Genomic DNA, 15,864 nt, shown 5'->3' on the forward strand with positions numbered 1-15,864 from the left:
GGCGACCATACTCCTTGTCACATACAAGCAGTGAATCAAAATGACGCCACTTAAAGATACATTATGGGAGATTCAATAACGAGTTGGCAATTCTCACTATAATAGTTAAAATCTAGATAACGTAAAGGCAATTTGCTGAAAATTTCATTCAAATTGATCCACTATGAACCGAGAACTACGTGAATGAAATTTCTGCATAGCCTCGGTCATCATTACTAAAATCAGTACGATAAACAGCTTAGTCTCGATTATCCACTTAATCGTTAAATCGAGAAGGAAAGTTATGCAGTAAATCGGCTCACAATCCACTTAAGATCACAGGCTAAGCTTGACTTCGAGAGATGATTATGGTCTGGATAGGTTATTTAATGTCTAATTAATACTTCAGATAACATTTCAGGCCTAAAGAAAGACCTGCAATAGATAGATTTAGCTCTTGCATAATGTATCTTTAATTATCAAAAGAGCACACATTCGGCTACCCCTATTAAATATGGAATGATTATTAAAGATGCATTATGTAAGCGATAAATCATCCGATTGCTAGTCTTTATTCTGTCTTCAAATATTATATAAACTGTTATTTTGACATTTATTCACATGAAAGCCTATAATCAACTCTCTAGAACATCGGAACGCAGAGATTTAACCAGATTGAAACACGATTACCATTTAATGATTAAATTTAAAAATGGTGAATCAAGGGTTAGTCTCGATTAACAAGTAACATTGCTACGATAATAAGCAATCTATGCTGAATGTTCAAACAGTCTTAACTTCGCTCAGAATAAAGTAATTTGAATTAAATTTTCAACATATTCCTTTTGCATTATCTAGTTGTGAACTATTATAGCAGGAACAGCCAGCTCATTATCTAATTCTTACATAATGCATCTTTAATTTACCTGTAAAAAATCAAAATAAAAATTTACCTGTACAAAGAACAAATAAACGAGTAAAAACAGAAATTCAACTTTTAATAATCTTTAAAAGCATATTTACACTCAATCATAATTATCAAGACAAAACAATAGGATGATATTTAAATATGGATGTACTTTCCTAGTTTCACATGGTATAGGACTTTAAATTAACATACAGGACAATATTTAACAATAAATAAACCGAACTGGTAGTTGAATGGAAAACACCTGACACCATGCCATCATTATTAAAGCAATATGAGGAAGAACCAAAAAAATGACCACCACAGTGACCAAACCCACAATAGAAATACTAAATAATATATTCATTTTAACAGCATGTAGAGTAGATATACTAATACCTTCCACAAACTCACTAAGACTTCTCTGTCTTCAAAATGTTAACACTGACTTGCTAAAAATGGAGAACGCTAGATCGGAGACGTTCCTGCAAGTATGACGTCATATGTAGATTGTGGGTAAGGGTTAGGCTTGGTCCAGGGTTAGGGTTAGGGCTAGCCCTGTTTACATCTTGAGACTTTGATGAAATCTGCAGGTCCTAACCCTTACCCTAACTCACATATGACGTCATACATGTATATGCTAAAATGTGCAGGACCATCTCCAATCTAGAGTTCTCCACTAAAAACACATAATTTTTCTAGTGTCAAATTTCCAAAGATTTTCATCGAAACAAAGTAAAATTGGAAATAACCAGAAAAATGTCTTGTTATGGCAGTGTAGTATTGGATTTCTATTGAACAAGCATGGAGAGTGTTGTATCAACAGTGTCTACTTAGTATAACACATATAATTTGTAATCTTAATATAAAAAAATACATCATACATAAATTGGATGCAGAATTTAACATGCATTCTTCAAGAGCTAAATTTGCCTATTGCAGGTCTTTTTTTAGGCCTAAAATGTTATATAAATTAGTAATTAGATATTAATTAACTTATCCAGATCATAATTAACTTATCCAAATCATAATTAACTTATCCAAACCATAATCAACTCGCGATGTCATCTTATGTGTCAGATTTTCACTGAATTAAGGGTTATACTGGTATACATTTGAGATTGTAATTCCACAACTATATGGAATAGGCTTCCATATTCTATTAGCAGCAACAATTCATTATCAAACTTAATAAGTCTTACATGTACAACTCATCTGTTTAAAAAATATGATTAATTATCTAAATCTAGTCAATTTATATTTTACTTTGAAAATTTGCAATATATATTTATTTTTGAACATGAAATGAAATAAAATGAAATGGGGTTTAACGTTCTACTGTTCTGCTCCGACTGGGCTAATGAAGACGGGCATACGCCATACAGTGTGCTATGAGGGAAATTTTGCCCGGGCAGCGGCACTATTGCCTACTCTTATATTGAATTCCAACTGCCAGGGGATCTTATACGTGCATTCCAATATATACACGGGACCTCGGTTTTTCGTCTCATCCGAAGGACTAGTCAGCTGTACTTGTCAGGCCCTCCGTCCTGCACCACTGACAAGGGAAACCACGTCGGTAAATCTGGATGAACATTTTGGATCTTTTACTTCATACATTGGAAATGGCACTATATAAATATTCTTAATAATAATTACAGAATATATTATCTGACAATAACTCATAATAAAGGAGAGAGAAATGGGGTTTAAAGTCCACTTGACACAAACTAGGTCATTTTGGGACTAACATACAGTTCAATCTTATTTCAATAATTTGCTTGCACGTAGTGGTCTTTAGCAGTGGGAGGAAACCGGAGTACCTGGAGAAAACCTGCGAGGTTGGACAGGTGACCCTACTCTTTTGTCACGTACAACCAGGGATTTGAAACCACGCCAGTTGACTCAATGACAGACCTTATGATACAACACGCACATGCTAACCATTCGGCCATCCAACCCCCTCATAATAAAGGAATGGAATTTTATATACAATTTAATTACCTATAGTTAATCTACATTACAGATGCATCACCTGGTCGTTCTTTCTAATAGTACAAAAATAGATAATGAAAAAGGAATATATTGAAATTATATTCAAATTACTTTATTCTGAGCGAATTTATAAAGATATAACCTAGATCTTTCATTATCGTAACTACGGTGCTTGACAACCGAGACTTAGCCTCGATTGTCTATTTTATCGTTAAATTTTAAAATATCTCTCCGCCATCTGATGGTCTAAGGAAATTGATTATAGAATTGCCATGTTAATAAATGTCTAATGGTTTGTATATTATTTGAAGCCAAAATAAACACTGGCAGATTTAGCTCTTACATAATGTATGTATAACATGTGAAGAGTCCAGGGGAAGAATGATCTAAGTCACATTTTTGTCTATAAAGGTCAAATAAAGGGTACGAGGGACTTGTATTTGTCCGGGAGGTCATTTCAGAAGGGCCTTGGTTCAATGGGACTCTGATCGTTTTTACCTGAAATTGATTGTTCCAAAGAAAGCTTATACAATTTGCTACCAGACGGCCCCATTAACTGAGGTTCGTTAAAAAAGTGACTTAGATCGTTCTTCCTCGGGGCTCTTCATGTATATTGTTGTGTTTAATAAATTAACTTAATAATTAAATACAGGAGATATATAACCTTTATATACACCATGTTCTAATAATTTTATTGTATGATACATCATTCATTCATTCCTTGAAGATTAAAGTCCGCTTCCACCTAGGGTGATATCGCAGACAAGGTATGTATGATACATAATTCTAACACGCTTTTGTCGAACATAAAAACAAGCATGATATTATGATAGTACTACATGTATATGAACTAGAAACAGAACATGACGTCATCGCAGCCATCTTGGAATTGTAACGTCACATCAAAAATCATGGTTTATGTCAATCGATGCACTATTGTCCAAAGAACAAACAAACCAAGTTTTACGTTGCTCATGGGCAGAGCATTTTACTTTTTTGAAGAGCATCATCTCAAAAGAGAGAGAAATGGGGTTTAACATCCTTTTAACACAAACTAGGTAATTTCAAGACTAATGTACGGTTCAATTTTATTTCAATAATTCACTTGTGCATAGGAGTCTTTAGCAGTGGGGGGAAACCGTAGGGCGTGGAGAAAACCCACGCGGTTGGACAGACATCATCTCAAGAACAAGGATAAGATTATGAATGTAGATAACTAACCCTAAGTGACTGTATTCTACATGGTTAAATGAAGATTAAATAAATATTGCAATACCATGCAATCACAGTAAGCACTGCCTGGGCTAATGAAGACGGGCAGTACATGTACCACAGAATCATACATACATGTAGTAAGAAAATTTGTATGTTTATTATGTCAAATGGTTGGCACAATGCTATGAATTAAAAGCACAATTTATCATGCCGTTACATACTATACAAGGTATTACATAATTATGTTAATAGGCCACAAGAATTTAAATTTCAGTTCTTCAGGAATCTTGATAAATATAGAGCCAGTTGAATTGCATGTTTAGTTTAAAATCTCAACACTTAAAAATTTGGAACTTAAAAGCTTTTGAACAGTTTAACTGGGTAAGAGAGAGAGAGAAATGGCTTTTAACGTCCACTGACACAAACTACATGTAGGTAATTTCGGGACTAACATATGGTTCAATTTCATTTCAATAATTCGCTTGCACATGGGGTCTTTAGCAGTGGGAGGAAACCGTAGGGCCTGAAGAAAACCCACGAGGTTGGACAGGCGACCCTATTCCTTGTCACGTACAACCGGGGAATCAATGACTCAATGACAGACTTTATGATAAAGCACAACCGCGCTAACCATTCGACCATCCACACCCACCTCCAACCATGCATATTTGGTTTCTAAATTAGTCTTTTACCTGAAGAAATAAGAAGCCCAATTTTAACAGGTGACCCTGAAGAACAGAAGATCAAATTAGTCCGTCCTTAGCAGTAATGTCCAGCAATACTACATATATCTCCACTTAATCTTAACAAATTACATCAAGTCATAATCCAAAAATATATCTTTATTAATAAAATAAATTTATTTCTGTTCAAATCTTTAACAGCATTTCCTGTTTATAACTTTGATTTAAATAAGACAAAATGTAATCTAATTTAAAATTGGTCACAATAAAATAAATAATCTATAACAGAATTGTGACGCAGAGAAATTTTTTAGCTAGATTTAATACCAGCTAGTCTTTGTTTTAGTATCACCAAACGTGTAGTTGATTCTCAAATAACAATTGTCCACTATTTAGCCGCTACCCATGAACCCCTACCCATAAAATCAGAACCTTTTGATTTGCCCAATGTTGGAAAATCATTGGCCACATGTTTCGATGAATGTGTTGAACTGTCAACCTTCAGCGTGACCTGACCACAAGTGGGACAAACTGAAAAATCGTTGAAAGCCGACCACGGTGCTTTTTGTGTTTTTCCACTAATTTTAATCACGTTGTCCTTGAGTTTTTTAACTGATTGATTATGAACACTAAGTAGATCCTGTTGTTTTGTGATGTCAGGCAGTAGAACTAGAAGTTCTGTAAACACATCACCAAATATTTTTTTACCTATTAATTTCTCGCAGCTGTAGTAGTATTCGGAGGCCATGATTTCATTTTGTCGAAATTGCCAAGATTTGGTCTTGAATTCATCGAACTTGTCTTGTGTACCCAGGGCATCTCGAATACGCTGTACCAGTTTTTGATTGCGCGACTGAAATTCATCTGGTTGAATGTATGAGTAGGAGGATGTTTTAACAGGCGCTGGTTCTGGTACGGACAGCGATTTTTTCTCTTCTGTGGATCCAAATCCTGGAGGAGGACGACTAGGAGCAGGACTAGGAGCAGGAGCAGGAGCAGGAGCAGTAAATCCAGGAGGTGGTTTCTTGTTTGACTTCGGAAATCCAGGTGGTGGCGCCTTAGTAGCCAATGATAATGATGGGAAGTCAGACGATGACGATATTGAGGGCGCCGGTGTCACAGGTAACGAAATAACAGGTATTTTATCTATATCAGGAGTGACAGATTTAATTTCTTTCTCAACCATCTTTTTGGGTGCAGGTTCCATTTTTTCCGCCTTCTTTTTTGATATGGATTCACTTTCAGGCAACATAGCGTGTACGTTCTTTTGTTTGGCAGATTTTGTAATAGTTCGATCCTTTTCTTCATTCAGTAGTCCCATGGCAATACCATCAAGCGATGCAGGAGTTTCGTTCTTTTTCGATTTCCGTTTCTTACCCTCACCTGATGGTTTCTGTTTGTTTTCGGCAGACGGTGGATTATTTTCTACGTTTGATTCAGAATTAACATTAACGCTATCTTTATCCTTATTTTTCTTTTTCTTCTTCTTTTTTGACGAGTTCGTATCCATTAATTCATTGTCATTATTTGTACTAACAATTTGGACTGTTGCCGCTTTCGGAATTTCAAAATCATCATCAACTTTTAATTTTGTATTTTTTAATTGAGGTTTTTTCATTCCTGACCACGCCGATTTAGTATTTACTGCGGTGGGTTTCGCTTTTCCACTTAAAGACGGAAAATCATTTTCAACACATAACGACATACCCACCGACGCTAAAGAATTAGAATTAGTTTTTTGGGTTTGTTTCACGGGTTTTGGTTTCGGCGGCTCCACTTTTTCGGGCTGAAGATTAGGTCTCACTAAATCAGTTCTTTGGCTCTTCTGTGTCCAAACACCTAATGATATTAAATTTGAATTTCGATTTTTCGAAGCACTTAAATCGGGGAAGTCTTCTTCCTTCACTTTTTTGGATGACATAACGGGTTGCATCACCCTAGCAACCGGAGAAGTCCTACCTGAACCTTTTTTATCCTTAATCACAGGAGAGTTACGACCAGAATTATCACTGTTTTTATTCGAAACGCCCAATTTGGCACTACCTTTTTTCAACTGAGGAAAAGCTTTATTGGCATTGTCTAAAGCTTTTTCACTGTTGCTTATTTTTGAGGCTAAACTTGTGGTAGGTTTCGGGACAGAGTTCGTTGTTTGATTTGATGACGTCGACTTGGTAGTCGTGGTTGTGGTGATTGTTGAGGTATTAGAAACTGCTGCAGTGGATGAAGTGGGATCTTGACCTGATAAAGCTGGAAAATCTTGTCGAATATCTTCAGCGGACCAAGACATTCTCCTGCCAGAAGCTTCGCGTTTAGATGCTTCAATAGCCTTTTCAATTTCTTCTCTATCGCTGCAAAAAAAGATCAGAATATTATGAATCATTATCGAAAATTAAATGTTGGTTATATAATATACTGAATCATGAGAGGTAATATGTCTGCATTTTCATACTCCGTCAGCGCAGATGGGTGAGTGGATCAAGATCTACAGGTAGACAGGTGCGTGGGTGGATCGAGATTTACAGATAGGCAGATGGGTGGATCGAGATCTACACATAGACAGGTGCATGGGTGAATCAAGATTTACAAATAGGCAGGTGGGTGGATCAAGATCTACAGGTAGACAGGTGCGTGGGTGGATCAAGATTTACAGATAGGCAGGTGGGTGGATCGAGATTTACAGTTTGGCAGCTGTGCATCGATGGATGGAGATCTACAGGTAGACAGGTGCATTGATGGATCGAGATTTACAGATAGACAGGTGGGTGGGTGGATCAAGATTTACGGATAGGCAGGTGAAATGGTTGTGGAGATCTATACAGGTGTTATTCGTTTGGACGCAACTGTGGATATTTTACAACAGTCCCTAACTAGCTAAATGTTGCGTAGTTCTAAAAGATAAAAGATTGAAAAAAACTGGTTAAAACATTTCTGACCATTTCTGACTTTAGATAGCCATGACATCTTCTCAAATATCTGACCTAACTATCTAATTATAAAAGCATGAAAAAATCCTTTGAAGGTCGGAAATAAAATGGGGTTTAACGTCCACTCGACACAAACTAGGTCATTACGGCACTAACATATGGTTCAATTTCATTTCCATAATTCACTTGCGCGTAGGGATCTTTAGCAGTTGGAGGAAACCATTGGACCCGGAAAAAACCCACGAGTTTGGACAGGCGACCCTACTCCTTGTCACGTACAACCGCGGAATTGAAACCACGCCAGTTGACTCAATGACAGACTTTATGATACAGCTCGCACGTGCCAACCAATCGGCCATCCAACCACCCACAATGTTGGGAAGACGACCCTTCTACTTGTCACATACAACCGCGGAATTGAAACCACGCCAGTTGACTCAATGACAGACTTTATGATACAGCGCGCACGTGCCAACCAATCGACCATCCAACCACCCACAATGTTGGGAAGACGACCCTTCTTCTTGTCACATACAAACGGGGAAACAGAACCACGCCACTAGACTCAATGAAATCAAAATGGCCGAATACTTACTCAACATAATTATCTCTGTTGTTACGATATCCGCGCCCCGATCCATTATTATATCCTCGTCCTCTACCTCGGCCACCATTATCGTTTTTAATTTCTTCAAAATCTCGTCTAGTAATATGACCTGAAATAAATTGTTACAACTTGTTCAAATTCACTGTTCAGGGAGAGAGAGAGAGAGAGAGAGAGAGAGAGAGAGATTGGATTTAACATCCACTCAACACAAACTAGGTCATTTTGGGACTAACATATGGTTCAATATATCCTTGAGGCCATACCAATTTGAATTTTTGTTCTTCAGATCAACTCCAGCTTCTTCCGATCAACTCCAGGTTCTTCAAGAAAAATACTAATTTCAAAACAAAAACTATTTATTTTCTCTTCTCAACACTTTTAGTTCTAAACATATAAGTATTGAAAATTTAACAAAACACCGTACACAAGAATGGAGTGGGTTATTTTACAGATCAAGACATGAAGAACTACAAATTTAAATTGGTTTCACCTCACAGTATGATTTTTTTTGTGTATCTGCAGACGCACATTTTATTCTTACGGGATAAAGGACAAACATATGATATACTCTTGTCGTCCTTGGGTCATTCATTTTCTGTACCATTCATATTCTTGGTACAGACGCTGTCGTCTACTTTTATTTTACCTTGTACAATCAGCGTAGTTGAACTGGAAAACAGGAGACAAGGATACGACACCCAGCTTGAGACTCGAACATGTAACCATCAGGAGGTTACAGATCTAGCTCATCAACCACTGTGTCGTTTCCCTGTAAAATATTATAATGACATGACCAAATGAATATCATCCATACTCTCTCAATTAGTTGTTTGATCCACTGACAGAATTTTTATACTACATGTACATGTACTACTACAGTTGGGTAACCCACTGATATAGTGATTGTTATCCATAGAAATGTGTTGTGTTATATACTCTTCAAAAAAAAAAAAGTAGGGGATATTCAGATGCAAATACCTATGCAGGATGTGATATGATAAATAGTCATGGACATTTGACATATGTTCACAGATGAAGAACTTATCGCCCCAACAGAACCAACTGAGCTGCACATGCGACACGCAATAGCACCATACACGTGGGAGGGGTTCATTGTCAAATTTATTGACACTTCAAGGAAGGGTTGATGAAAACTGCCGTGTGCTGGTTTATCTATCCATGTTTGCGTTCCTATCGGTTCTTGCATAACATTTACTGCTTTAGTGTGTTATGTTTAATTTGTCGACGTCAACCGACAACACTGCAAGAATTGACAGTGGCACACTAATTTGTAAACAGGACCTTGGTTTTTTGTCCCATCTGAATGACTAGACAGCTGTCCTTGTCAGGCGGAGGACCTGCACCACTGCCAAGGGGAAACCACGCTGGAAAATATGGATTAACTTTCTCGGCCAATGCGTCTTACCCATTTAGCCACCGCGACCCCTGAAAATCTTAAAGCATCTTATAATACAAAAAGAGTAACTTACCTCGATCTCTGCCCATTCTACGAGGTGGTAATTGTATTTCTATATCTAGTCGACCAACTTCTCGTATCTGTGCTTTTGACATGCCTCTGGTATGGTGAGATGATTTGTGACCCTTCAGATCAATACTGGAGCGGAATGCATTCGTAAACTGTGTATGAGGATCTCCACATTGTTCTTCTTCACACAGAAAATGAGCGTTTCGAAAATGTGTTTTTAATTCTGGATAATCACTAAAAAAGAAGAAGAAAAGTTATAAGGATTAAAAGTTTTGATTCCCGGCCTTTAACATAACAGGAACTAGGGTTGCCTGTTCAAACTCCTGGCTTTTTTCAGGGTTCTGCCGTGTCCTTACACCGCAAGCTAATTATTATTGAAACAAAATTGAATCATGCATGTACGTTAGTCAGAAATGACAAAGTTGTGTCAAGTGAACGTTAAATAAATGGGGTTAAATATCCTACGGTTCTGCTCTGACTAGGTTAATGAATTCAGGCCTACTCCATGAAGTGTGTGCTACAACAAGAGTGAAACAGAAAATCCTGTTGAACTTTCTGCCAACACAGGGATCGAACACGGGACCTCCAGGTAAGCAAGCCAATGTCCTACTCATGGAGCCAGCACTGTTCCCTAGATTACTACAAGGAAACCGTACAAGACCAGACCATCACAAAACTTACTTATAATATTCATTAGTTCCATCAGCATCACAGAAATGACAGAAATAATGATCTTTGCGTAAATGTCTCAAGAGTTCGTCATTGTCCATATATCGTTCATCACAAAACACACACAACGGATGACCTTTATACGACTTGTCATCAGCATCACCAACTCTTCTATGTGTGGCTAAATCCTTACGATTATAAAACTTTCTTTCAAATGGAAAAATCTGAAATTGTAAGTAACATTATTTTAAATCAAATGTACAATTTACTAAGATTATCTTTTCCTTAAACAATTGTGAATGGACCTGAACGTCCATATGAAAATGTGGGTGTATAAATATATAAATAACAATCGGTTGAAAGGCGCTGCATTAATTGAAAGTAGTATAACTCTGAAACAGGAAGCAGTAGGCCAACGCCACCTAGTCTATGATACTCCCCGGTCCGAGCTACCCCCATACACCAAATTTCAGCCTTGGGACAGCCCTAGTGTAGCCACTAACCCTGAACAGACAAACAAACAAACGACAGTCACAAATATTACTATAGACAATATCATCATTTATAAATCGTATACTAAAGAAGAGTTTTTAAGGCACTGTTGATTGTTACATTCACCAATTATTTACGATTTGAAACAAGAATTTTTGAGTTGAGATTTAAAACAGCTCACTACTGATGTGAATAGTTTCATTACCAATCTGATTACAATACAGATCTATATTTCGTTTTGTTTTTTTTATTACACTTTCGATGGCCAACACTACATGAAGATCTGACAAGTTGTACTGTAAGGTCGTGTCAGGGGTCGTACGAGTGGTTTTTGACCCTATGACATCAAACATTGATTAATTAAACTTCGTTGACATTTCTAGTGGCTTACCCACAGTTCCGTGCATGACACGCCAAGAAGTCGCTGTAACAGACCGTTTGATTGGCTTATCCCTCACTTCAACCAAAATGCCTATATAATATAACAACTCTTCCCGATCCTAGTGTAGTAAAGACGAGTAAACAAAATTTTGAACTATAAAAAAAGAAACGAAATAGAATCTGTGTTTTAATCGGACTGATTACTTAGATACTGTGCAGGTATACTTACATTTAAATGTTTGAGACAGAGATCACAGAAGAATAACGTATGTTCCTTACGAAGATGATCTCTTAAAGACTCAAACGTTCGATCCGGAGTTTTATCTTCTGTACAAATCGGACACTTGATACATAAAAGTTTTTTATAAGCTTTCTCTACTTCATCGTTCTCCAGATAAATATTTTGCTTGGTTATTTTGAATTTTTCCAGTTTGATTTTCTCAAACTTCAACAGGTTTTGAACAAATGCAACCTGTAAAAAAAAAAATTAATACAAAATATAATACAAATTTTGAATTCAAGTTTGATTCTTTTGAATCTCAATAGGTATTGAACAAATGCACGTATTAAAACAGAGAGAGATAAATAGGGTTTAACGTCCACTCGACACAAACTAACAAACCAGGTCATTTCGGGACTCACATATGGTTCAATATTATTTCAATAATTCACTTGCACGTTGGGGTCTTTAGCAGTGGGAGGAAACCGGAAGACCCAGAGATAACCCATGAGGTTGGACAAGCGATCCTACTCCTTGTCACGTACAACCGGGGAATCGAAACCAGCGATAAAACAGATTAATACAAATTATAATTTAAACAAATAGCAGATGCTAAAAGTTTCCTAAACTGTAATCAATTAATATTTCGCTAATTTAATCTTTGATGTTGAATTTATAATTTCAATAAACCTAAACTTGTAACATCTATAAAAGCAAATCTGGACATAACGCACCTGTCACAGACATTTTCAACACAAATTATTACACAACGTAGGCCAACATATTATAATATTTAAGTTGTGTGATAATATTTGTATCTGATGTCTAGGCCTGTATATACATTTTGTGATAATTTGTACTTGACAATGTCTCCGACAAGAGTATGTATACTAGGTTTGTATATATCTATACCAATATTTGTGACTGTCGTTTGTCTGTCTGTCTGTCTGTCTGTTCGGGGTTGGCGGCTACACAAGGTCTGCCCCTAGTCTGAAATTTGGGGTATAGGGGTAGCTTGGACCGGGGAGTAACATAGGCCAGGTGGCGTTAGTCTACCACTTCCGGTTTCGGAGTTATGACCCCCGAGCGAAGCCGGGCTGTTCGGGGTTGGCGGCTACACTAGGTCTGCCCCTAGTCTGAAATTTGGGGTATAGGGGTAGCTCGGACCGGGAAGTAACATAGGACAGGTGGTGTTAGTCTACCACTTCCGGTTTCGGAGTTATGACCCCCGAGCAAAGTCTGTCTGTTCGGGGTTGGCGGTTACATCTGCCCCGAGTCTGAAATTTGGGGCATAGGGGTAGCTCGGACCAGGGAGTAACATAGGCCAGGTGGCATAAGTCTACCACTTCCGGTTTCGGAGTTATGACCCCCGAGCGAAGCCGGTCTGTTCGGGGTTGGCCGCTACACTAGGTCTGCCCCGAGTCTGAAATTTGGGGTAATGGGTAGCTCGAACCGGGGAGTAACATAGGCCAGGTGGCGTTAGTCTACCACTTCCGGTTTCGGAGTTATGACCCCCCGAGCGAAGCCGGTCTGTTCGGGGTTGGCCGCTACACTAGGTCTGCCCCGAGTCTGAAATTTGGGGTATAGGGGTAGCTCGGACCGGGGAGTAACATAGGCCAGGTGGCGTTAGTCTACCACTTCCGGTTTCGGAGTTATGACCCCCGAGCGAAGCCGGTCTGTTCGGGGTTGGCCGCTACACTAGGTCTGCCCCGAGTCTGAAATTTGGGGTATAGGGGTAGCTCGGACCGGGGAGTAACATAGGCCAGGTGGCGTTAGTCTACCACTTCCGGTTTCGGAGTTATGACCCCCGAGCGAAGCCGGGCTGTTCGGGGTTGGCGGCTACACTAGGTCTGCCCCTAGTCTGAAATTTGGGGTATAGGGGTAGCTCGGACCGGGAAGTAACATAGGACAGGTGGTGTTAGTCTACCACTTCCGGTTTCGGAGTTATGACCCCCGAGCAAAGTCTGTCTGTTCGGGGTTGGCGGTTACATCTGCCCCGAGTCTGAAATTTGGGGCATAGGGGTAGCTCGGACCGGGGAGTAACATAGGCCAGGTGGCATAAGTCTACCACTTCCGGTTTCTGAGTTATGACCCCCGAGCGAAGCCGGTCTGTTCGGGGTTGGCCGCTACACTAGGTCTGCCCCGAGTCTGAAATTTGGGGTAATGGGTAGCTCGAACCGGGGAGTAACATAGGCCAGGTGGCGTTAGTCTACCACTTCCGGTTTCGGAGTTATGACCCCCCGAGCGAAGCCGGTCTGTTCGGGGTTGGCCGCTACACTAGGTCTGCCCCGAGTCTGAAATTTGGGGTATAGGGGTAGCTCGGACCGGGGAGTAACATAGGCCAGGTGGCGTTAGTCTACCACTTCCGGTTTCGGAGTTATGACCCCCGAGCGAAGCCGGTCTGTTCGGGGTTGGCCGCTACACTAGGTCTGCCCCGAGTCTGAAATTTGGGGTATAGGGGTAGCTCGGACCGGGGAGTAACATAGGCCAGGTGGCGTTAGTCTACCACTTCTGGTTTCGGAGTTATGACCCCCGAGCGAAGCCGGTCTGTTCGGGGTTGGCCGCTACACTAGGTCTGCCCCGAGTCTGAAATTTGGGGTATAGGGGTAGCTCGGACCGGGGAGTAACATAGGCCAGGTGGCGTTAGTCTACCACTTCTGGTTTCGGAGTTATGACCCCCGAGCGAAGCCGGGTATCCTGCTAGTATGTTATATTTTAATTTGTGTCTTGACAAGGTCTGTGTGACAGGTGCCTTATGTCCAGGTTTTTGTACTTGACAGATGTGTCTGGTGCCTTACATGTATTGGGGGTTGGATGGATGGACGAATGGTGTTAGCATGTGCGCGCTGTATCATAAGGTCTGTCATCGAGTCAACTGCCGTGGTTTCGAATCCCCAGTTGTACGTGACAAGGAGTAAGGTCGACTGTCCAAACTCATGGGTTTTCTCCGGTTTCATCCCACTACTAAAGACCCCTATGCGCAAGCGAATTATTGAAATAAAATTGAGCCATGTGTTAGTCCCAAAATGATCTAGTTTGTGTTGAATGGATGATAAACCCCATTTCTCTCTCCCTCCTTACATGTACATAATGTCCAGGCTTAATCTATAGAGAACAACATATTGACTGAGAATCAACGACACAGGTGAATGTATTAATAACCCATGCCAGTTAGCAAGAGCCTATTTCATTGTACAAGCAAAGTCACAAAAATCAATAATGAAGTTATGGGTCAATGACATAGGCCTGGCCTACTGTCAGTTATTTTAGAAAAGATATCAATGCCATCAAATGACAATCAAAACTTTTGGCTTGAATAATGGCTGCCAGTCATAGTGTCACTTTCACTTTCAATTTCTTAACTTATTTAACTTCCTTGATTACGGAGACTGGAGATTTCCAACTGCATCTTAACATATCATGATTATCAAATTTAACATCTGATGTTTTTTCATATTCACAACTTCGATCATAACCGGTGTTACTGAAAGTTCTATTTAAATATTGCATGCCAACGCCAGTAATACATTTTTTATTGCTGGTTGTGTCTTGGAGTTGGGTACAGGAACTTTGTGTTAAACATTTTTAGCATCTCGCAATCACTAATCAGTAAGTCTTGTTCAAGAGATTTCATATCCAAAATTTTGGTGTGCCAATACTCAAAACACATAAGCTGGACTTCTTTTGTGTTTTCACTTTTTTGGGGTGGGGGGCAAGTTTACACACCTGTGACCTTTCACAGTCTGATTTAATTAGATGGATTTAGATAAAATAAAATAAAACCAAGTACGAACAATCCAAACCATAAGACAGAATTCGAAGTCCTAAAAAACGTTATAGGCAAAATAGTGTATTCAAGCAAAATAGTGTAAACAGCCAAATGGTCTAGGCAATATGTCAAAATTGTTTGTTTCTGGTATTTTATTGGTACTTACCTTACGAAGATCCCCTCTACATATCGGACAGTACATTTGATCACATAGCAGCCTCATCCTGCTAGAGCATCGATAGCAAATTGGGTGGTTACAGGAACCAACTGCAAATATTTCCATGTGTTCATGGCAAACAGTACAAACTTCGACACTTTGAGAACGTTCCATGGCTTCAGATATCGATGTAATTAACTAAAATATACTTGTGACAGTTTTTACCTCTTTGGTTAAAATATAAGGGTATTTATTGGCAGGGTATGATGAAATGGAAGTTGAAAAATAGAATACTTATGTAAAAAGTTGACAACACGACCTTTCTTTCGGTGGCGCAATGTGTGTAAACGTAACCAAAATATGTGTTGTCTAAAAATAGA

The 15,864-nt window shown here is 39.0% G+C and overlaps 1 protein-coding gene across 1 annotated transcript; it reads right to left on the bottom strand.

The window, feature by feature from the left end:
• Positions 1 to 960: 960 nt before the first annotated feature.
• On the bottom strand, positions 961 to 15,814 carry LOC126810051 (E3 ubiquitin-protein ligase ZNF598). Its single transcript, XM_050534996.2, has 6 exons — positions 15,494 to 15,814; positions 11,568 to 11,810; positions 10,478 to 10,689; positions 9,801 to 10,030; positions 8,299 to 8,419; positions 961 to 7,127 (listed from the first exon to the last, which is right to left on the bottom strand). Exons 1-6 carry the CDS (start codon positions 15,656 to 15,658, stop codon positions 5,168 to 5,170), a joined length of 2,931 nt encoding a protein of 976 aa, XP_050390953.1. The 5' UTR covers positions 15,659 to 15,814; the 3' UTR covers positions 961 to 5,167.
• Between the last annotated feature and the right edge of the window lie 50 nt (positions 15,815 to 15,864).

Source organism: Patella vulgata, chromosome 2, assembly GCF_932274485.2.
Source record: "Patella vulgata chromosome 2, xgPatVulg1.2, whole genome shotgun sequence".
Lineage (NCBI taxonomy): Eukaryota > Metazoa > Mollusca > Gastropoda > Patellidae > Patella > Patella vulgata.